At 43.6% G+C, this 24465-nt stretch overlaps 1 protein-coding gene across 35 annotated transcripts in view; it reads left to right on the forward strand.

The window, feature by feature from the left end:
* Positions 1 to 24465, forward strand: part of clasp2 (cytoplasmic linker associated protein 2) — a 453349-nt gene that overhangs the window by 147880 nt on the left and 281004 nt on the right. For all 35 annotated transcript variants that reach the window (XM_085993872.1, XM_085993847.1, XM_085993851.1 and 32 more), the window contains one exon: positions 13971 to 14111. In XM_085993872.1, coding sequence (XP_085849998.1) covers positions 13971 to 14111 — 141 coding nt within the window. The remainder of the gene's footprint in view (positions 1 to 13970; positions 14112 to 24465) is intronic.

Here is a 24465-nt window from a genome sequence, read left to right on the forward strand (position 1 = left end):
TACAGCAAGTAATCAAAAAGGCAAATGGAATGTTGGCCGTTATTTCAAAGGGGTTGGAATATAAAAGCACAGAAGTCCTTCTGCAACTGTACAGGGTATTGGTGAGACCACACCTGGAGTACTGCGTACAGTTTTGGTCTCCTTATTTAAGGAAGGATATACTTGCATTGGAGACAGTTCAGAGACGATTCACTAGGTTAATTTCAGAGATGAGGGGGTTGACTTATGAGGAAAGGTTGAGCAGGCTGGGCCTATACTCATTGGAATTTAGAAGAATGAGAGGTGATCTTATTGAAACATATAAGATACAGAGGGGGCTCGACAGGGTAGATGCAGAGAGGATGTTTCCCCTCGTGGGAGAATCTAGAACTCGGGGGCACAGTTTTAGAATCAAAGGTGAGATGAGGAGGAATTTCTTTTCTGAGGGTCATAAATCTGTGGAATTCTCTGCCCCAGAGAGCCGTGGGGGCTGGGTCATTAAATACATTTAAGGTGGAGATGGACACATTTTTGCAAGATAAGGGAGTGAAGGGTTATGGGGAGCGGGCAGGAAAGTGGCTTTGAGCCCAAGATCAGCCATGATCTTATTGAATGGCGGAGCAGGCTCGAGGGGCCGAGTGGCCTAATGCTGCTCCTATTTCTTATGTCTGGAAGATCACAGAGCTTCAACGCCTTGCAGATACAATGATGAGAAACAACATAAGAAATGTATTACCTCCAATCCCGTGAGGTCTAACTTTGAGCAGTACAATGTGCCCAGCCTTCCAGGCTGTAATTAATATAATTTTGTTTGCTCAATCTGGGGATTATGTTTCTTCAGTTTCTAGCAGCTTGTGCTCAACTTTGCAAAATTATTCAGGTAAAGTTTATACTGGGTTTTCTTTTTGGAAAGAGAAAATGACGGCCTGTACTGAATTTATACAGTTGTAGACTTTAACTTGTGTTCTATAAGCCTATTAAGCTGACCGAGAGGTGCACACACAGCGTGTTGAAAAATAAACGAGTGGTGTTAGGAAGAGGAGAAGGTTGCGGGAAAGCTGCATTTTCGTTGCAACCCTCATTGGAAAATGCAACCTACAGCTGTCAGCACCTCTGCCCAGCCATGCCAGTCACCAGCTCTTAACTAAAAAGAAAAGACAGAAGCAGAAGAGGATCTAGAGAGAAGCAAAAAGAATTAAGGAGAGGGGAGCTCAAGAGAAAGATAGGGTTGGAAACAGAAAAGGAGTCAGAGCGAAACTTCAACACAAAAACAACAGATTTTAAATGTTATCTTGATTGTTAACTGGATTTATATTGTGCCTTTATTGTCATAAAACGTCCCAAGCTGCTTCACAGAAGTGTTATCAAACAAAATTTGACACCAAGCCACATAAGGAGATATTAGGACAGGTGACCAAAAGCTTGGTCAAAGAGAGAGATTTTAAGGATGAGACAGGTAGAGAGGCTAAGAGGTTTAGGAAGGGAATTCCAGAGCTTACGGCCCAGGCAACTCGAGGCCCCGTCGTGAATGGTGGAATAATGAAATTCGGGGATGCGCATGAGGCCAGAATTGGAGGAGCGCAGAGATCTTGGAGGGTTGTACAAGTTACAGAGATGGGGAGGAGCGAGGCCATGGAGCGATTTGAAAACAAAGATGAGAATTTTAAAATCGAGGCATTGGCAGCCAGTGTAGATCAGTGAGCACACGGGTGATGGGCAAAGTTCCTGTTTAGTTGCGAAGCAGTCTGGAGGTCCCGCGCAGGCCAACCACTGCCTTCTGAATGGAAAAACCGCGCCTGCGCGGAAATTTGAATGGGTCGCACAGCCCGTTAAAGGGGCCGCGCACCCAAAAAAATTAGAAGGAATATTGGTGATGGGTGAATGCGACTTGGTGTGAGTTAGGATACAGGCAGCAGAGTTTTGGATGAACTCAAGTTTACAGAGGGTGCAAGGAGGGAGGCTGGTCAGGAGAACATTGGAATAGTTGAGTCTACAGGTAACACAAGAATGGCTGAGGGTTTCAGCAGCAGATGAGTAGGGGCGGACACAGACAATGTTACAGAGGTGGAATTGGCAGTCTTGGTGATGGAGAGGATATGGGGTCGAAATCCCAGAAAGTGGAAGCGATGTGTCTTTTTCTTTCATTTATTCGTTTATATGATGTGGGCGTAACTGGCAAGGCTGGCATTTATTGCCTATCCCTAATTGCCCTTGAGAAGATGGTGGTGAGCCGCCGCCTTGAACCGCTGTAGTCCTGTGGTGAAATTACTCCCACAGTGCTGACTTTGTCGCAGCGGTTTGGTACAACTGAGTGTCTCGCTCGGCCATTTCAGAGGGCAGTTCCAATTCAACCACATTGCTGTGGGTCTGGAGTCACATATAGGCCAGACCGGGTAAGGACAGCAGATTTCCTTCCCTAAAGGACATTAGTGAATCAGATGGGTTTTTACGATAATCCCGGTAGTTTCATGGTCCACCATTACTGATAATTTTTTTAAAATCTGGAATTAAAAAGCTAGTAACTGTACTTTAATCCCCCAGCTGCCGTGGTGGTATTTGAATTTATGCCGCCGGATTATTACTCCGGGCCTCTGGATTACTAGTCCAGTAACATAACCACGATGCTACCATACCCTCAGTTTTGTCTCTTGCAAGAGGAATAACCTCTGCCCCACCAGTTAGAGCTACGATTTAACATTTGGTAATTTTGTAATGCATACCATCATTTTCATGCTGCGTGTAGTTTCTAAGTTCTGTGTTGCAAAAATATAAGAACTAGAGTCATAACGGCACAGAAGGAGGCCATTCGGCCCATCGAGTCCATGCCAGCTCTCTGTAGAGCAATCCAGTCAGTCCCATTCCCCCGCTCTATCTCCGTAGCCCTGCAAGTTTATTTCCCTCAAGTGCCTATCCAGTCTCCCCTTGAAAACATTGAGTGTCTCCGCTTCCACCACTTCCATCGGCAGCGAGTTCCAGGTCCTCACCACTCGCTGCGTTAAAAAGTTTTCCCTCACATCTCCCCGGTATCTCTTGCCTAAAATCTTAAATCTGTGTCCCCTAGTCCTTGTACAATCAACTAGTGGGAACAGCCTTTCCCCGTCTAGCCTATCCAAACCCATCATAATTTTGTACACCTCTCTCAAATCACCCCTCAACCGCCTTTGCTCTAATGAAAACAAATCCAGCTTCTTCAACCTGTCCTTGTAGCTAAGATCCCCCATCCCCAGAACAATTCTGATAAATCTCCTCTGCACCCTCTCGAGGGCCTTCACATCCTTCCTAAAATGTGGTGACCAGAACTGGACGCAATACTCCAATTGTGGCCTAACCAGTGCTTTATAAAGGTTCAGCATAACTTCTCTACTTTTGTACTCAATACCTCTATTTATGAAGCCCAAGATCTCATATGCTTTGCTAACCACTCTCTCAAGATGTCCCGCCACCTTCAGGGACCTATGCACATTAACTCCCAGGTCCCTCTGTCCCTGCACACTCTTTAAAACTGTGCCATTAAGTGTATATTGCCTCTCACTGTTCCTTCTGCCACAATGCATCACCTCACACTTCTCTGTATTAAATGCCATCTGCCACTTGTCTGCCCATTCTGCTAACCTTTCTATGTCCTGTTGCAGTCGATTGGTATCATCATCACTGTTTGCCACACCCCCAAGTTTGGTATCATTGGCAAATTTAGAAATTCTACTCTGTATTCCAATATCCAGGTCATTTATATATTTTAAAAAAAAGCAGTGGCCCCAGCACTGACCCTTGAGGAACACCAATGTCTACCATCCTCCAGTCTGAAAAACAGCCATTTACCGCAACTCGCCGTTTTCTGTCCTTAAGCCAATTCGTTATCCAAGCTGCCACTGACCCACCTATTCCATGAGCCTCAATTTTGTTAACCAGCCTTCTATGTGGTTCTTTGTGAAATCACTTCCGAAATTCCATGTAGACAACATCCATTGCATTCCCTTCATCAATCCTCTCTGTTACTTCATCAAAAAATTCAATTGGATTAGTCAAACACGATCTGCCTTTTACAAATCTGTGTTGGCTCTCCTTAATTAGCTTAAACCTCTCCAAGTGTCTGTTAATTTTTTCCTTGATTATTGTTTCTAAAACTTTACCCACCGCTGATGTTAAACTGACCAGCCTGTAGTTACTAGGATTGTCCTTGCACCCTTTCTTGAACAATGGTGTCACATTTGCCACTTTCCAATCCTCAGGCACCTCACCCGCATCTGGGGAAGATTGGAAAATTATGGCAAGCCCTTCCGCTATCTCCTCCCCCAATTCCCATGGCAACCTGGGATGCAAGCCATCGGGACCAGGCGACTTGTCCTCTCTAAGCATACCCAGCCTTTCTAGTACATCCTGTCCATCAAATTTCACCACTTCCATTGCTTCTACCTTTTCCACTTCTACCGATATTTTGTCAGCATCCACCTCCTTAGTAAACACCGATACAAAGTACTCAGAGTATTCTAGCCTTGCCCTGCGCCTCTAAGCATATATCACCTTCTTTGTCCCTAATAGCCCCCACCCCGCCTCTTACTATCTGCTTACTGTTTACATGCCGGTTGACGATTTTTGGGTTCCTTTTTATGTGAACCGCCATTCCACTCTCATATCTCTCTTTGCCAACCTTATTTTCATCTTTACATCACCTCTCAACTTACTGTATTTGGTCTGGTTCTCCCTTGAAGAATTCACCTGACATGCATCATACACCCTCTTTTTTTGTTTCATCATCTTCCCTATCTTCCTCGTCATCCAAGGAGCCCTTGCTTTGATTACCTTACCCTTCCCTCTTGTTGGAATGTACCTAGCCTGTACTTGCAACATCTCCTCCTTAAAGATCACCCATTGTTCCGTTACAGTTTTTCCTGTCAACCTTTGGTTCCATTTTACCCTGGCTAGATCCTTTCGCATCCCATTGAAGTTAGCCCTATTCCAGTTTAGAAGTTCCACTCTAGATTGTTCCTTGTTCCTCTCCATTGCTAATCTAAATCTTATGATACAATGATCACTCGTACCCAAGTGTTCTCCCACAGACACTTGTTCGACCTGGCCCACCTCATTCCCCAGCACCAGATCCAGCAATGCCTCCTTCCTAGTTGGACCAAGAACATATTGGTCAAGGAAATTCTCTTGAACTCATATCAGAAATTCCTCCCCCTCCTTTCCCTTTACCCTAGCATTATCCCAATCGATATTTGGGTAATTAAAGTCCCCCAAAATCACCGCTCTATAGCTTTTGCATATCTCTGCGATTTCCCTGCAGATTTGCTCCTCTCACTATTTGGAGGCCTGTAGAGTGCCCCCAACAGCGTGATCATACCTTTTTGCTCCTCAACTCTAACCAAATGGATTCTGTCCTTGTCCCCTCAAGAACATCCTCCCTTTCCAACACTACAATGTCTTCCTTAATCAGCACTGCCACCCCACTTCCCTTTTTCCCTTCACTATCTTTTCTGAACACCTTGTACCCTTGAATATTAAGTGTCCAGTCCACACCGTTTTTAAGCCACATTTCCATTATTGCCACACGGCTAATTGGGCTTGTTGCTCACCAACTTTATTCACCACACTTTGTGCGTTATGTACATGCATTCTAACCCATTTTTGAATTTTTCGTAGTCTTAGTCTGCTCCTATCTAATATGGTACTAATACCACCTGTAGTACCATCTTCTCTAGTACTATCCAACACACTCACTCTTTTATGCACCTTATTCCTCTTTTCTACTCCTATATGCTGGTGCCCATCCACCTGCCAAGCTAGTTTAAACCCTCCCCAACGAGTAAACTATATTACATTAATCAAAAGGCACCAGATGAGTCATTAACGCCTTTGGGCTTTACTGTCTAGTCTATGTCTAGGGAAGTACTAGATACCTAAATTTTGTCTGCTGGAATCATCTTACATCAGCAAGTCCAAATTACATGCACGTTTACACTACCAACCCCCCATTAGGATATGTATAAGCAACTGAATGAACCAGTTACCCTCTTCCCAAATCCTTGAAGTTAGACCATGAAGTCGCAACCTAACATTTTTATTAACATTTTTATAAAACAATTAGAAGTACAATCTCATCCTTCATAGTTTGCTCAGTAGAGTTGGTTGCATTGGCATCCTTTGGGATGTCAGATAAGTGAATTCTTTCCTTAGCTGTTGTATCCGTTCCCTCTTGGATCATCTGTTTGCTGGGTAGATTCACCTTGCACATTGGTAACTATATTTGGAGTAGAGCTACATCAAATTTTGCTTCCCTTATTCTCGGGGAAACTTGTACATCCAAGTGATATACTTAACCATCTGGTTGCATTGTCTGCAAGTCTCTCTAAACTCCTGTCATTTCTTGCACTCTCACGCTCGCTCTTTCTCCTCCCCTTTTTAGGAAGCACCGGGATGCTTTCCCACCGACCTTTCACTGCACATTTGTTTCAAAAACATTATCTTTTATACCTTTTGATTCTCAAATGTACCCATTCAATTTATCCTCAACCAAGCGAAAGATGTGTATTGCAAGAGTTCACCCCTTCAAATCAGAGAATTATAATGACCCCACATTAACTGTGGAGCAAACACCCCAAGACATGTCAAGTGGTTCATGGTACTCCCATCACTTCTCAGTCTTCAATAACAAAGGAACCAAACCGCTCCAGATAAAAGTGGCATTTTTTTGTTGTTGTCTCCTGCCCAGATTGTCCTGGGGGCTTGCGCCACTGTAATAGCGCATCTATGTCGTTGGGACTTTGAACAGCACAGAAGTGAGTGGAAATTATGGAGTGAGTGACTTACACCATGAATTATGCCACTCCAAATTTTCCTCAGATTTTTGTGGCACTCTGCTGTTGCCCTCACTGCAAACAGTTAGGTAATTATCATAGCCCCGCCTCCATTACAATCAATGATGATCACGATTTTCCTGCATTTAAGCCAGTTTTCACGCTGCTGCCACTTGGGCTTAAAATAATGGTCTCAGTGGCATGTCTTCTTGCTCCAAGATCAGTATGGAAAACAAAGCCAAAATCAAATCAATCCAGCTGAAGCGTCTCGCCTGTACTATCTGAAGAACTGCAGCTGCAACACTTATCCTTGACGGCACAATCCCAGTCCAACATTTCTTGGCAAACAAGTTATGCCTTTATCGGGATCCAATTGGTGTATAATAGATAGTATATCCCAGTAGTCATGCAAATGCAGCAATAGTTATACAGTTGCTCCATAAATGTATTCTGAATACATTAATGGTACTCGGCCCTGCTTGAAATGTTCACTGCTAATTTTGTCGATTATCCTTACAACACATGGAATTTATTTTTAACTAGTTGATTAATTAGTTGACAACTCTGTTTTAATCTGCAAAGTAAAATCCATAGTATGTGCAGTCTAAATCAATTGATGGTTGTCAGCAGTGCATAAAAAATAACATTTAATTTAAGTCTGATTCTTTCAATGATCCCTTACTAGGAATTGTCATCAAAGTCTTGACAGGCACATGAAGATCATCCTGGTTATCTGTGTTCCCCCTCTTTTGAAATTTGAGTTGCCACGTGACATGGAAGAATCGGATTATGGGGACCAGTTCAAATATTTTCATCAACAGCTCATGGAACACAGATCTCTGACTAATCATGGATTCAAACAAACCTTCCTGAAATTTACAAACCCAGTAAATGTTCATGTCTACTAACATTTATCGTTAATTTAGTGACAAAGATGTTTACAATAGAGTGAAAAAAATGAGGCACTGTTAAGGCACAATCAATACATGGGCCATTGGCTTAGCTGCTAATGAGCAAGTTATCATTGGTGAGCTTTGTGTGCCAGACGCTAAAATTAGTGTCTGGTGCTGATCTCGCCGTTGCAGGAAAATCTGTGTTACTACCTCTTGGCAGTTGTGGCTTTACCACTTGGCTATGAGGAGAACACGGAGTTGTCTGTTTCATTTGAGTATCTATGATACTTAGAATTAGCCTTTTCTGATTCTCAGAGTTTGGCAGGGCCGTTGAATACTCTGTTTTGAGGTCACCTCTGAGGCATATTTTAGGGCCTTTTCATCAGCGTTTTCGTGACCGTGTCTGGAATTCTTTTGAAAGCAAGTCTCAAAATGGCAGCAGCTAACCTTATTTTAATGTTCATGTGTTTATAGGTAAGACTAGTTCTTGCCATGAATTGAGATACACGTAGAACATAAATCCAAGTAATTTTATGTCAAAAAAACTTCTGTTTATTTGATGGGTATTTTAGTACTTACATTTTGTGTTTTATAAACCTACTTAGATCTTTAAAGCTCCATTTTCAGGTCATCAAATTTCCATTTTGAATGTTGTTTAGCCAATAAAATTGATATACCTATCAATTCAGTTCATGAAAAGCGACGAGTTAAGTTAGTAACTATAGGTTTTTATTGGCTAAATAACAGAGCCCACCCTCGTGGGTGATCGGATCCAACAAGGAGGAATACCAGCCAGTCGACCACCTTTATACCTGGGCAAGCAGGCGGAGCCATGGGCGGAGTCAGCTGTGGTCAGCCCAGGTATAACAGCGTGACAAGAGGTGACCTTGTGTAGTGATACAACAGTGTAAACAGTGATAACCATAGTGTAACGATATAAACAGTGATAACCATAGTGTAACGATAGTGAACGATAAAAGTGATTTACCACATGGTTGCAGTGTGTCCTTGCTTTTCTGGTGTGATTCATGTTTTCCCATTGTCTCATGATGATGATAAAGCAGATTTTTCACAAGTCCTTATTTTTGAGAAATCTTGAAGAGCTAAAATCCACATTCTAGGGCATATCAGGAGAAAAGACACAGTGAATCAACGACTATATTGGTGATGAGTTTGGGGGTCTAAAAGCCTGAAGATTGCAGGAGAAGGGGGAGGTCTCAAGTGATGGTGTTCTACAGCTTTAAGTCCTGTAAAAGAATGAGAATCGGAGATAGTGTGGTGAGTCTTCATTTCAGCCCAGTGAAGATGCAGGGAAGAGGGCAGAGTGGAGAGAAAGGTGGTTTATATGGAATACAACAAAATTGAACGACTAAAATTTTTCACCCATTGAATTATCCCCTTAAAGGGCTGAAATATCAAATGCAACATTTTAATTTATACTCCCGAGAAATCACAATTCATCTCCACAGCTAGTCTTAACTTTAAATACCTGATTCACAAGATTTTTTAATTCACAATCGTCGTTTTTTTACACATCCTCCACGATCTTACCTTGCCCTACCCTGCCTCTTCTATTTGTACAGCCCAATTTATGCCCTTTGGTTTTCAGGTTCTGACCTCCTTTGCATCCCTCCCTCCACTCTATCAGTGATGGCAACAGTCTTGAGCTGTCTCAGTCATACTCTCTTGAACTCCTTCCCCAAATTCCGATGCCTTGTCATTTCTTTAAGAGCCACCTCAAAACCCATCTCTTCACCTATTCTTTTGGTCATTTTTCCTAATGCTGAAAATTTACGCTGTCCAGTGTGTCCATATTTTCAGATGGTGTCTGGATATGTGCGAATGTTTGCAGGAGGTTCCAGGCAGAGAAGTTTGAATACCATTACTGTAGAATTGGTTTGATGCAGATGCTTCTCAACAGAAGAGGCTTGACATATTCTGTGATGGAACTCCGAGCTCGAAGTTCGTTTCAGCAGTGTCTTACGGGAGGGAGTTTTATGGATGCATTCAAATCAAAAATCAAATGAAATCAACTTTTATTGTCATTGTTAGTGCACAAGTGCAGTACAACGAAATGTAGGCTTGCGGCTCCCGAGAGTGTACATTTGGATTAAGACATTTAAACATTCAACATACATTTGGCTTGTAGTATATTAACATAAACATAACCATAATAAAGTGCATTGGCAGATGTGCAGGCTTTAGAGTTTATTTGTGGAGTTCAGTAGGATGACAGCCCTGGGAAAGAAGCTGTTCCTAAATCTGGTCGTATGGGTGCGAATGCATCTGTAGCGTCTCCCAGATGGCAGGAGGGCGAACAGACTGTGGCTGGGGTGGGTAGGGTCTTTGATGATGGACCGTGACCTCCGTAGACAGCGTTTCTGGTATATGTGCTCTATGGTCGGTAGCCGGGTGCCGGTAATGCGTTGGGCAGTTTTGACTACCCGCTGCAGGGCTTAGTAGCTACAGCTGCCATACCATACTGTGATACAGTTTGTCAGGATGCTCTCTATAGTGCAGCGGTAAAAGTTAGAGAGGATCAGGGGTGACAGATTACATCCCTTCAGCCTCCTTAGGAAATATAGTCGCTGCTGGGCCTTCTTCACCAGAGAGGAGGTGTTGAGGGACCAGGAGAGGTCTTCCGTGATGTGGACTCCGAGGAACTTAAAGCTGTCCACCCTTTCCACCACAGCCCCATTGATGTGGATGGGGGTGTGACTTCCGCCTTTGGACTTCCTGAAGTCCACAATGATTTCTTTGGTTTTCTTGATGTTAAGGGCCAGGTTGTTATCGGCGCACCACTTCACGAGATGCTGGACCTCCTCCCTGTAGGCTGACTCATCATTGTTGGTGATCTGGCCTACTACCGTGGTGTCATCCGCAAACTTGATGATGGTGTTGGAACCATTAACAGCCACACAGTCGTGGGTGAAGAGGGAGTAGAGGAGGGGGCTCAGCACACATCCTTGTGGGGCCCCCGTGTTCAGGGTCAGTGGGGGGGAGGTGTGGTTACCTAATTCGACAGACTGGGGTCTGTTTGTTAGGAAGTCCAGGGTCCAGTTGCAGAGGGAAGTGTTCAGGCCAAGAGTTTGGAGTTTGGTGGCCAGCTTGTTGGGGACGATAGTGTTGAATGCTGAGCTGTAGTCTATGAACAGCATTCTGATGTAGGTCTCCTTACCATCTAGGTGATTCAGTTCCGAGTGTAGAGCAGTTGTGATTGCATCCTCCGTTGACCTGTTTGCACGATAGGCAAACTGGTGTTGGTCAAGAGAGGCAGGAACACTGGCTTTGATGTGGGCTAAGACCAGTCTCTCTCAACACTTCATTATGATGGGTGTGCTGTCTCTTCATTCAGTTCCTGGAAATTCTGCAGAAGGCTCGGGCAGGGTGTTCTAATCCTGATAACCGTGGGCTGAGGAAAGCCCCAAAGATGAGTGTGTCTTGATCTTTGACACAACTTTGCCCTTTCCCTTGAGGCTGACCTTGAAGAAAATAGGTTTAACTGAGGGATTCTTGGCTCTAAACTGTCAGAATATTTCCATCCTAAAATCACATAATGTAGAGTGGCAGAAATCTGTCATGTGTTGACATATTTCTTCAAACTCATTATCTCAACAGAAGGAAAAATTGCAAAACCATTTTTTTCTCTCCACTTCTCTTTCCTTTCGGCACCTCAGGTTGCGGTATGTTTCCATGGGTGCTGGCAGCCTCACCCATAGGGCCATTTTTAAGACAAGTGTTGATGGTCTGTTTGAAATGGGAATGAGTGAAAGAATCACAGCTGAGCTGACTGTCTCACTTGCAAACCATGTTTTCTTGCAATGACCAGAAAGTGATGGAAAGTCACCAATCAGGAATGGGAACCCTGTTTTCCATTTTCTGCCTCTTATGCAAGTGGGCGCTAAGGCCAGTTGTACTCCCATTGCTGAGGTTGATTGGTATCCTAAAATGATCTCCAACTTTGTTTCACTGCACATCTAAACATTGACTAATTGGTTCTGGTTGTCTTCTACAGTTAACCTAGATTTAGGCAGCACGACCAACATTTCAAAAGACTAAATTTCAAGAGTTAAGCTCCTGTTTAAACTGGTTAACTCTTTGGTAAATTTTCTAAAACATTCTGCTGAATGCACAGAAAGGATATTCTGTGTTTCTTCTGATTTGTGTAAAGGACAAATTAAAATGAATTTGTTACAATACATAAATTTATAAATTTGATATTTCCCCTGTTCAAATCAAAAATAAAACAAGGCAGTGTTGCGCAAATGTGCTGCATCTTGAAGTGTAAATTCACATAGACTTGTGGATCTCAGTTGTAGAAAGATGCTGAATACCAGGCTTGGGTGCTTTTCCACATGGACAGAAAGAAGGTTGGAGGGCAGAGTCTGTCAAGTCTTACAAATGCACTTGTAAATGGATTTAGTGCATCATTGGCAGGAGCTTGGACACACTCACTTATCTATCATCTGGGCTGAGGTGATATATGGCAGAGTTAGCTTGTGTCATATTTAAATTACTGCACTTTAATATAAATTGAGCAGTATACATTTCTCTCTGGGCAGGAAAAAACACCTTTTATTCACTGCTTCTAGGGATAAAGCAATGTGGATGGAAAACTTAAATAGCGACAAGCTGTAGGCACACTCGATGTTGCTGGCTTCCATTAACATTGATGGAGATATGTCATAGTCATTTCATATTGTGGAACTCTTTCCACTGAAAGCGGTTCCCTAACAGAAATGGGGTATTAAAGAGGAATCTTGTTCCATTTAATCCTCTTTTCCCATTCCCCCCCCCAATCCAAGGTGTAAAATTGGCTGCAATTGATCTGAGAAACAATGCCATTTGATAGGTTCTTAACTAGCATTTTATGCATACTACAGTATTAAGTTCTTAAATACTGTTAAGTACAAAGCTTGAATGGTTTCTGATAAACAGATTGCTAAATTTGTTACAATTTCAAATTCATTTAAATAAGGCTTTCAGTATTTGTTCATTTCATTACAGTACATTGCTTTTAAATTCTGTATTGTCCTTTAGGATGCTGAAACTGGATAATTGTGTCTCCAGAATTGAATATTAAAAGATCTCGACTATTGATACTTAATATTAAGATTTCATTGTGTGTAAAGGCTTTGAGAAACTGATTAGGATGCAAAACAACACAACTGGGCCCCACCCTGTTCATTGGCATTCATTAATGAAATCTCAGCTTCCGCAGCACAGAACCCAAAGCTCGAGCTTGTGCAGTTATATCAGCACAGCTGTGCTGTAGGCCAGCAATTAAAAAATCTCTTCAGTGACACAGGCAGCAATATTGTACTTTGTATTATGCAGTATTTATTGGTTGGCTAAAATCAAAAGCTGCTCCCAGCTTAATGTACAAAATGAAAGGTGTCCCACTAATGAAAGACGTCTTGCTATTGATTATTGAAGTAACATTAGCTGTGTAACTGAAGCATGCTGAAGGAAATAAGATGTAGAAAACCATACAGCTTCTATACTTTTAGACTCGAGTGCTAGATCATATTTCAACTGAGCAGGGTTTATCTCGTAGAATCTGTAATAAAGGAATTGCAATTGTGTATGAGAACAGGATTTATATGCATGAGGAATTTTCATCTCTTATCCGGTACTGGCTGTATAAAATGATGTCATCTCTTAGCTGATTGGCTGCTGAGCACCCAGTGAAGGGAGAAAGGGTAAAGATGCCGGAATAAACCTCTGTTGTATTCATGGCGAGTATTTTGAGATGGGGGATGTGAATTGATTGTTATTAGAAATTGACTTACACTTGGTCATGTGATCTATTGGTAGCTTCTCGCATGAGAGGAATTGACAGCATTTTTTTAAAAAAGGAATGAGACGGCTGATTTGCAAGAGGATCTGTGCCTGTAAGTTGCAGAATCTGGGTGGGAAAGGCAGAGAGCTGGTGACACAAAGTGGGAGGATGTGTAGGCTGGAGCACATACAAAAGCAGCAGAAACAAGGATTTGCTTCACGAGTCCTTTTTGGCATTTAAAGCAGGATTTAAAATGTAAATAAAATAGATTGGTATGCAGATTTACTCCAGTCTGGGTTGAAGTGCTTGTTATGTAGGATGCAAAAGGCTAGATTAATGCTGCTTCACCAGGGTGGGTATTTTTTCATTTTCATTTTACAGTCACACTGGTCATGGAGAATGAAAATCATAGTAATGATTGGTATTGATGATTTTTCTTTTAATGAGAACTGGAAGTGATAGCTGGTTATTCAAGGTTTACTGTAGCTTTAATATTTTGTGTGCTTTTTTTTTTAAAAGATAAAAGCTTTGATGATGAGGAGTCTGTGGATGGAAACAGACCATCAGCCAGTTCTACATTTAAGGTATCTGCTACTAAGAAAATGGGAAGTGCGACCATTGGTGGCAAAAGATCAGCCTCTGCACCCGGATCTAAATCAGGTAAAGTGGGACTGGTGTTCGATTTTTTTTAATTTTTTTATTGCTTTTAATAACGTGACTTATCTTTCAAGTGCAGATTTAATTGGCATGAATATTGAAGGGACAATTTATATTTCTTTTGTGAGGAAGATGAAAAGGCAAATAATCACCTGTTCAGTTTATTTTTCTAAAAACATTTCCTTCTATTTGATGAGGTACCTGAACAACCAGAGATGACTTTCACAGGGATAAATGTTTGAAGGTATCCATTCTGTGGTTGCTGGGAATGCTGTGTGGAAAAAATATTTAGTGTACTCACCAGCAGCAAATTTCCTGAACCTTATGAAGAAGTGTTATCTGCTGAATTGTATCTCTTATACTAAATCAAATACCAGTGCAGTATTGACTTCAAGGGGAAAGAAAGTGAAGATGTATTATTTGTTCAAAATAGTGCCTGACATGAATCAATCATTCATGAAAGAAAGACTTATGAAATAATACTGAGCGGCCTGCGGGTGGCACTGTCCAGGGAGAGTATAAATACTCAGGCACGGGCCCAGCTTGCGCAGGACATTCTTTAACAGGAACTAGTGAAGGACACAACGAGACCTCCATGTTGTAAAACAGTTGATTAAAGCTTTGTTTAACGCTTAGACCAAGTGCCGAGTAGTTTTCTTACGTCAGAGCCCTTTTCATAGATTTTTTTTTTTTTAATGTAAATTTTCCAGCTGTTCCTCGTGTCCCTTGAGTAGTGTCTCCCTCCCTGCTAGGCCACACCAATGATTTCAGTTCTGGAGAGCACCTTTGTGTGTCTCGAGTGGTTCCACAGTACAGAATGTGAGGCTTAACTTCAAACTGGCTTGAGAGCCACTCTGAAGCCTACTGGGCCCGAGGACACCAAGCTGGAAAATTTGTATGGTGTCCTGGGTTAGCCGGCATCTGGGTGGTTTCATTACAAAAAACGTGCGCCTCAGCTTCAAAGTGGCCACAGAGCCACTCTGGAACCGGCCCAGCCTGGTAAAGCATGCTACAGACGTACAAATTTGCATGGTTTGTCAGTCAGCAAACTCCAGTGTCCTGCAGCTGGTTTTGAAGTTGCAACTCCCTTGTTTGTAGTGGTGATGCTCCCTGTAATTGACATGATTGGAGCATCTTAGAAGGGAGGGAGACGCTAATGAAGCCTCTGGACTGCGACTGAAAAATTGCTGTGTGTTTTCCAAGACAGAAATCTCAACTAAGAGCATAATTTTCTTCTTGGAAATATAATTCCCCATCTCTGTCCACATTTTGCTTCACTACTTAGATCGAGGTGAGAGTTTGCTGTGCCCACTCATATATTACTGTAGTGTGGAGGCAGATTATTTATGTGTTTGCAGATATATGTATAATTGAATGCAGGTGCAGAGCACTGCTTTTCATAATATAACTGCGGTTCATACTTTGAACCACGACAGAGCTGCAGAAGGTGGCCAGCATTTCTGGTGTTAGAAAATGTACAGCAGAGTTCAAATTGCTGTAGTTGGTGCAGATTATTCCGTCATGCCTTCTGTACAGGCCCATTTTACTGTAGCTTTGGCATTTCTTTGGCAGCCAAGATGCTGGAATACTGTTGCCAAAAGTAGATAGTATACTTACTTAGGCTTGAAGCAGGAATTTTGTGTAAAACTACTAGTTGTGACATCACAACGTTGCACACCTAGCTATTGACTGTTTCTGAAAAATGGAGTCCATTTGTGATGTTCTCTGTGGAATATGATTGGTTTATGGTTAACATTTTGACCTGATGGACCAGTTAGATACCTTCCAGAACAGTGACAGTTTGAACCAGCTTTAGTTCTGACCTCTGGCCTGATTCATGGCTTTACCCTTCCTGAACTTGGGCTGTAGGTTTTGTTCTTCTCTGCTTCTTCCCACTTCCCCATGTACCTGTTCTGCGCTTCACACATTTACTTTCTTATCCTTCATCTGACTTGAGCTTCGAGTCTAGCTTGAAGCTGTTTGATTTCATTTTACTCCTTTATAAAAGAAACAATTTGCATAGGACTCCAGACATAAATAGGCATAGGATATGAAAAAAGTCAGTGGAGCTGAGAGCAGATGCACAGAGGGCAACCTGGAATAAGCCAGAGAAGACTAGACCTGGATGACATTCAGGCTTCGGCTGATGAGTGGCCAGGAACATTCGCGCCACACAAGTGCCAGGCAATGACCATCTCCAACAAGAGAGAATCGAATCACCATCCCTTGGCATTCAACGGCATTACCATCGCCGAATCCCCCACCATCAACATCCTGGGGGGGAGGGGTCACCATTGACCAGAAACATAACTGGACCAGCCACTTAAATACTGTGGCTACAAGAGCAGGTCAGAGGCTGGGTATTTTGTGGAGAGTGATGCCCCAAAACCTTTCCACCATCTACAAGGCACAAGTCAGGAGTGTGATGGAATACTCTCCACTTGCCTGGATGAGTGCAGCCCCAACTACACTCGAGGCTCGACACCATCCAGGACAAAGCAGCCCGCTTGATTGGCATCCCTTCCGCCACCTTAACCATTCACTCCCTCCACCACCGGCGTAATGTGGCTGCAGTGTGTACCACCTACAAGATGCACTGCAGCAACTTGCCAAGGCTTCTTCGGCAGCACCTCCCAAACCTGCGACCTTTACCGCCGAGAAGGACAAGGGCAGCAGGCGCATGGGAACACCACCACCTCCAAGTTCCCCTCCAAGTCACAAGCCATCCTGACTTAAAATATATCACCGTTCCTTCATCATCGCTGGGTCAAAATTCTGGAACTCCCTCCCTAACAGCACTGTGGGAGTACCTTCACCACACGGACTGCAGCGGTTCATGAAGGTGGCTCACCACCACCTACTTGAGGGCAATTAGGGATGGGCAATAAATGCTGGCCTTGCCAGCGACGCCCACATCCCAGAAACAAATTAAACAAATCAGTCAGAGGCCTGGAAGGAGGAACATGATCACTGACATGGGAAAAAAAGTGAGAGAGCAGAAGCAAGAAAATGAGGAGAGAAGGTAAATTAAAAAAATATAAGAGAAAGTGAGGAGACAAGAGAAAATAAAGGAAGGAACTAGAAGAAGGGGGAAAAAATCTTAAGCAAATAATAATTAAGTCTCTTTTAAAGAGGAACTTGCGGTGGGGGCGTGTTACTGAGTTGCGTGAGCACTGGATAGAATGTTAATAGATGGCAGTTAAGTTCTTCTTCTTAGGCAGTCCCTGGGAACCGAGGATGACTTGCTTCTACATTAAAAATGAGTTCTCAGGTGACTGATGAGTCCAATGCGGGACCTACAGTCTCTGTCACAGGGGGGGCAGACGGTGGTTGAAGGGGCGGGTGGGTGGGGTGCTTGGGTTGACGTGTACTCCTTGCGCTGCCTGCGCTTGGCTTCCGCTTAGTTATCTGCAACTTGTCATTATGGAATGAGGATGTTGGTTTTCAAAATGGATGCACATTGCTTGTTATTGTCTGATATCCATGCCGTGTGATGTGATCTATTTACTGTAAGATCAGAATCACTTGAATGCAGTAGTACAGTGGAGAAAATATTTGATCATGCACTTGCATGCCCTTCATCAATTTGGGATCCCTTTTTGTTAATGTATGCAGGATACACGTGGTGCACTATCTGTCCAAATTTTAAATTGATTTTTAGTTGCCTACAGCACCATAGATATGCGTCAAAGATATATTTGAATCCTATTCTGATAAGCTGGGTAGAACAAGTAGGAGTTATATTAATCCGCTTCATCCAATGAGATGGCGTCCTACAAGTAATGAAATAAAAACAGAAAATGCTGGAAACACTCAGCAAGTCAGGCAGTCTCTGTGGAGAGAGAAATAGATTTAATGGCCCGTATTTTCCGATCCCGACGGGTGTGTACGAGCTGTGTACACACCCTTAGGGACCTCGCAAATGCCAGTTTCAGGCATGCGAAGCGTATGCGTTGAAACCCGGCAGTTCCGATCTGTCAAGAATCCTCTTGACAGATCACAAGTCTGCCCTGGAGAAGGGCCGCTGCGGGTGGAGAGTTCTGGTGTCTAAATTGTCAGACTGCTTGTCTGACATACAGTTCTGGATGAGTAAACATTTTCTCCAGTTAAATATTGGGAAAATCGAAGCCATTGTTTTCGGTCCCCGCCACAAACTTCATTCCCTAGCCACTGACTCCATTCCTCTCCCTAACATCTATCTGAGGCTGAACCACATTGTTTGCAACCTTGGTGTCATATTCGACCCTGAAATGAGCTTCCGACCACATATCTGCAGCTTAACAAAGACTCCCTACTTCCACCTCCGTAACATCGCCCGTCTCCGCCCTTGCCTTAGCTCATCCGCTGCCTTTGTTACCTCTAGACTTGACTATTCCAATGCACTCCTGGCTGGCCTCCCACATTCCACCCTACGTAAACTTGAGGTCATCCAAAACTGAGCTACCCGTGTCCTAACTCGCACCAAGCCCCGTTCACCCATCACCCCTGTGCTCGCTGACCTACATTGGCTCCTGGTTCAACAGCGCCTCAATTTCAAAATTCTCATCCTTGTTTTCAAATCCCTCCATGGCCTCGCCCCTTCCTATCTCTGTAATCTCCTTCAGCCCCACAATCCCCCCCAGAGATATCTGCGCTCCTCTAATTCAGCCCTCTCGAGCATCCCTGATTATAATCGCTCAACCTTTGGTGGCCGTGCCTTCTGTTGCCGTGCCTTCTGTTACCGAGGCCCTAAGCTCTGGAATTCCCTCCCTAAACCTCTCTGCCTCGCTACCTCTCTTTCCTCCTTTAAGACGCTCCTTAAAACCTACCTCTTTGACCAAACTCTTGGTCACCTGCCCTAATTTATCCTTATGTGGATCGGTGTCAAATTTTTTGTCTTATGGGATGTTTTACTACGTTAAAGGCGCTATATAAATACAAGTTGTTCTTGATCCCTGGGGTCACCTTCATGACTTTTCTCGGCGGTGCCTCCAGCGCTTGAATGTTTATCTTGTTTCTTGGTGACCAGAACTTGACGCAATATTCAAGATGCAGTCTGACTAGAGCACGACAAAGTTTGCTCATTAACTCATTCAACTTCTATTTGACTGTTTTAGCTATGTGGTTCAACATGCTGTTGGCAGTGTTGATGCTCTGCATTGGCTGGCGATGTTTAACATTGAGTCTGCTGAGACTCCTAGGGTTCTTGTTCAACTTCACCTTGAGCTATTTCCGCACGATTCAGGAAGTGTGTGTTGCCTATTTTTAGTTTCTATGTGTACGCTTTACATTTGTCTGCATTACATTTCATTTGTCATTGTTGCCCACATAGTCAAACTCATTTGTAATTTCTTCACTGCCTCTTGTGATTCCATTGTCCCTCCTACTTTGGCATCATTTATGAAAATTCAAAACAGTCGTGATCCCAGTACAGCTGCCCCACTCAGTATTTCTATCCCCCACTCTGACGCAACTTCGAATTAGTACGCATTTCCAACTTTTTAGCCAGCTTCTCATTCATTCCCAGGGTTTACTCTGAAACCTTTGAGTTTAATAGCTTTTCTGAAGGGTGTTGCACCTTGCCTGTCACAGCTTGATGGTGTTGCAGGCAGGTGCTGGTTGTACAGATACATGGTCTGCTTTTTCTGAAAATTCTTTAAAAATATTCACTTCAGCACCTTCAATGTTTTGTATTTCCTAAATTGAACTTTCTCTCCCAGATCTAATGGCACTCTTGATTTTTCACAAGCTTTTAATTATTTAATGACCCGCTTAAAGAGAGTCCTGATTGACATGAATTCTGGCTGCCATTCTCCTATTATTTCAGACCATTTTCAGAACTCTTAATTGAGGCCCTACTCTGGCTGCCATTATTCAGGCCATAAATATGCTCTGCTGCAATTCTTATCAGTTTCTTAACTTCTGTCCCCGCCCCCCCCCCCCCACCCCTTCCAACTTTCTATGAGGTAATTTTTGTGGCCTGTTGGATCCTCTCAACCTCCACCCCCACAGCTCTATTCGTAAAACGTTGGGTCGGCCCTGTCCATGTCCGCCTCAGCTGAGCTCCTGATTCTCATGCTGCTTGGAGTGCTATTGCTTGCTGCTGCTGTGGTGTTCTCATCTTTTTTCAATTTTCCCTATTACTCAGCAGCAAAATGATTTTTGGTGTCCATCAGCCCATTTTTCCAGCCCCCTTCAATTCAATTCAATTTCAGTTTCAATTTCAATTTTATTTGTCACATAACCAAATACAACAAGTGAAATCCAGTCAGTGAAATGCTTTTTTCTTAATGAGCCGAGCGCACCAAGCAGCAAAGGACACTTAGCTGCCTGGTACGCACGGAGCCCGCAAGGACGGCAGCCATCTTCATCGGCGCCATCACAATAGGGTCCGCTCTCGCCTCGCTCCGCCTTTCCCGCACTCCTGCCCGACAATCTTCAGCCGCCGTGGTACCGACGTCCCGGGGCCTGCTTCTCCCTGGCTCTCCTTCCACCCGGTCTGACCTCCGAGCCTCTCGCGGTGTCCGACCTTCCAGGATGTTGCCTGGCCTGCTGAGTTTTTCCAGCATTTTCTGTTGTTATTTCGGATTTCCAGCATCTGCAGTATTTTGTTGATACATAATACATTTCCTCTGAGGAAAGTGCGTGGTCCAGCACACTCTATATCCTTTAATGCAGCACAACGCACTGGCGTGTGCTCCACTTCATTGTCAGCCTGCCCGCCAAATTTTACACAGCCATATCCCTGTTCTTGGTACGCAGTCACATTGCCAAAAAGGTCCACTGGGCCATCACATTGAACAAATTCTTCTAGCAGGGAGCTGCAGAGCACCAGCGGGGAGCTGGGGTCGCGGTACTGGAGCTGGGGTCGCGGTACTCGAGCTCGGTGTGGTTGGGCCCGCTCTCCCCGGGCTCGGCCGTGCCGTTGTGGGCCAGCGAGCCGGCCCGGCCCTGCAGCAGCCACCAGCCCTGCTCCCTGCTGTGTTTGTTTCATCGTCACAACAGTCTTTGGCAGCGCAGCCTCTGTTGTCTTTATATTTTTTTTAAAAATTGCTCCTGGGCTCTGTCTCCCACACACCTGCTGTTAATTGATTTTCCCCTCAGCAGTATTTTTTTGATTTTTTTTCCCCTAATGTTTTTTATTGCCAAGGACCAGGCCTCTGGGCGACGCCCAGCTCTTTGTCCTCTCTTCTCCCCTGCCTATCCAACCTTGACTCCAGCTTCCCAGGTTGGTTTTGAAACCATTTTGGTTTCTCCTGAATTGTTTCTCCAGAAATAACTTTCCTTTAGCAGCTGTTGATTTAGTCATAATTTTAAACTTTTCAGTGTTCATTTCATCATCCAAAACAAATAATATTGCAATGAAAGCAATATTCATTTCACAAATTATAATCAATTTTTACATTTTTAATTCACATACATCTTTATTTGCAATTCATTTAAAAATACTTTAACGTTATTTACCTTAGATGGCCATTTCTAGATTTCCTGTCTAACATTTCATAAAGCATTTCCATATTTTACCTACTACCATTAATATTTTAGCATTTCACTTAGTCAGATCAGTAAATCATTTCAATTTTTCATTTATTCTTTATTGTAGACCACATCTTCAATTATTTCTCTCATTTCAGTAGGTTTCTAATTATGGATAGGTTGGCATTTTAGATGACATGGTAATCTGGAAGCATTGCAGGCAAATGGCATCACGTTCAGACCAGAGGGTTACAGACTCCCTCGGGGAAAGAAGAGATACTGATATTGGAACCCAGATTGAGCGTCATGGGAATAGTGTACAAGGCCAATGATTGAGATCAGAATGGGAACGGGAAAGTGAGTTTAACTGGCAAGCTGCAATTAGCTTGGGACCGCACTCGCAGACATAACAGGGGTGAATTTGTTGGGATCATCTACATAGAGTCATAACGGCACAGAAGGCGGCCATTCGGCCCATTGAGTCCGTGCCGGCTCTCTGTAGAGTAATCCAGTCAGTCCCATTCCCCCGCTCTATCCTCGTAGCCCTGCAAGTTTATTTCCCTCAAGTGCCTATCCAGTCTCTCCTTGAAAACATTGAGTGTCTCCACTTCCACCACTTCCATCGGCAGCGAGTTCCAGGTCCTCACCACTCGCTGCGTAAAAAAGTTTTTCCTCACGTCTCCCCTGTATCTCTTGCCTAAAATCTTAAATCTGTGTCCCCTAGTCCTTGTACCATCAACTAGTGGGAACAGCCTTTCCCCGTCTAGCCTATCCAAACCCGTCATAATCTTGTACACCTCTATCAAATCACCCCTCAACCTTCTTTGCTCTAATGAAAACAAATCCAGCTTCTCCAACCTGTCCTTGTAGCTAAGATTCCCCATCCCCGGAACCATCCTGGTAAATCTGGTAACCTGGAAGCAAACAATCTGGTGCGTACGGTGGCTGATGATGTGGAAGGTGAGAATCATAGAATCCTATTGAATCATAGAATGGTTACAGCACAGAAGAAGGCCATTCAGCCCGTCGAAGCCCATGCTGGCTCTCTGCAAGAGCACCTCAGCTAGTCCCACTCCCCCGCCCCTTCCCCGTAGCCCTACAAATTTCTGTCCTTCAGACACTGATCCAACTCCCTTTTGAAAACTGTGATTGAGTCTGCCTCCACCACCCTTTCGGGCATTGCACTCCAGATCCTAACCACTTGCCGAGTAAAAAAGTTTTTCCTTACGTCACCTTTGGTTCTTTTGTCAATCACCTTAAATCTGTGTCCTGTGGTTTTCGACCCTTCTGCCAATGGGAACAGTTTCCCTCTATTTACTCTGTCCAGACCCCTCATGATTTTGAACATCTCTATCAAATCTCCTCTCAGTCTTCTCTGTCAACTCGAACAAATTGGTTAAACACGATTTGCCTTTAACAAATCCATGCTGGCTTTCCTTAATTAAGCTGGGGTTCTTCAAGGAGAACAACCCCAGCTTCTCCAGTCTATCAACATAACTGAAGTCCCTCATTCCTGGAATCATTCTCATAAATCTTTTCTGCCCCCCTCTCAAAGGCCTTCACATCCTTCCTAAAATGTGGTGCCCAGAATTGGACACAGTACTCCAGTTGGGGCCGAACCAGTGTTTTATACAGGTTCATCATAATTTCCACGCTTTTGTAATCTATACCTCTATTTATGAAGCCCAGGATCCCGTAAGCCTTTTTAACTGCTTTCTCAACCAGCCCTGCCACTTTCAACGATTTATGTACACATATCCCCAGGTCTCTATGTTCGTGTACCCACCTCAGGATTATACCATTTAGTTTATATGTCCTCTCCTCATTCTTTCTACCAAAATGTATCATTTCACACTTTTCTGCGTTAAATTTCATCTGCCACGTGTTCGCCCATTTCACCAGCATGTCTGTCTTCCTGAAGTCTATCACTCTCCTCTTCACTGTTCACTATACTTCAAAGTTTTGTCATCTGCAAATTTTGAAAGTGTGCCCTGCACACTCGCATCCAAGTCATGAATATATCAAGAAAAGCAGTGGTCCTAGAACCAACCCCTGGGAACACCACTGTATACCTTCCTCCAGTCCGAAAAACAACCGTTCACCACTACTCTGTTTCCTGTCACCTTAGCCAATTCTGTATCCATGCTGCCACTGTCCCTTTTATTCCATTGGCTTCAACTTTGCTGGCAAGCCTATTATATGGCACTTTGTCGAACGCCTTTTGGAAATCCATGTACACTACGTCAACCGCATTGCCCTCATCAGCCCTCTCCGTTACCTCATTAAAAAACTCGATCAAGTTGATTAAACACGATTTGCCTTTAACAAATCCATGCTGGCTTTCCTTAATTAATCCACACTTGTCCAAGTGACTTAATTTTGTCCCTGATTATTCTTTCTAAAATCTTCCCTACTACAGGTACCGAGGTTAAACTGACTGACCTGTAGTTGCTGGGTTTATCTTTACACCCTTTTTTGAGCAACGGTGTAACATTTGCAATTCTCCAGTCCTCAGGCACCACTTCCGTTTGTAAGGCCATTACCTCCATGATTTCATCCTTCACTTCTCTCCGTGTCCTAGGATGCATCCCATCTGGTCCTGGTGACTTGCCTACCTTAAGTACAGCCAGCCTTTCTAGTAACCCCTCTAACAATTTTTATCCCATCCAGTATCTCCTCTACCTCCTCCTTCACTATGTCTATGACAGCATCTTCTTCCTTGCTGAAGACTGATGCAATGTACTCATTAAGCACCTCGGCCATACCCTCTGCCTCTATGCGTAGGTCACCTTTTTGGTTCCTAATCGACCCACCCCTCCTCTTACTACCCATTTACTATTTATATGCCTATAGAAGACTTTTGGATGACCTTTTACGTTAGCTGCCATTCTATTCTCATACC

Source organism: Somniosus microcephalus, chromosome 7, assembly GCF_052327205.1.
Source record: "Somniosus microcephalus isolate GS21.2 chromosome 7, FLI_Smic_1.0, whole genome shotgun sequence".
Classification (NCBI taxonomy): Eukaryota; Metazoa; Chordata; class Chondrichthyes; order Squaliformes; family Somniosidae; genus Somniosus; species Somniosus microcephalus.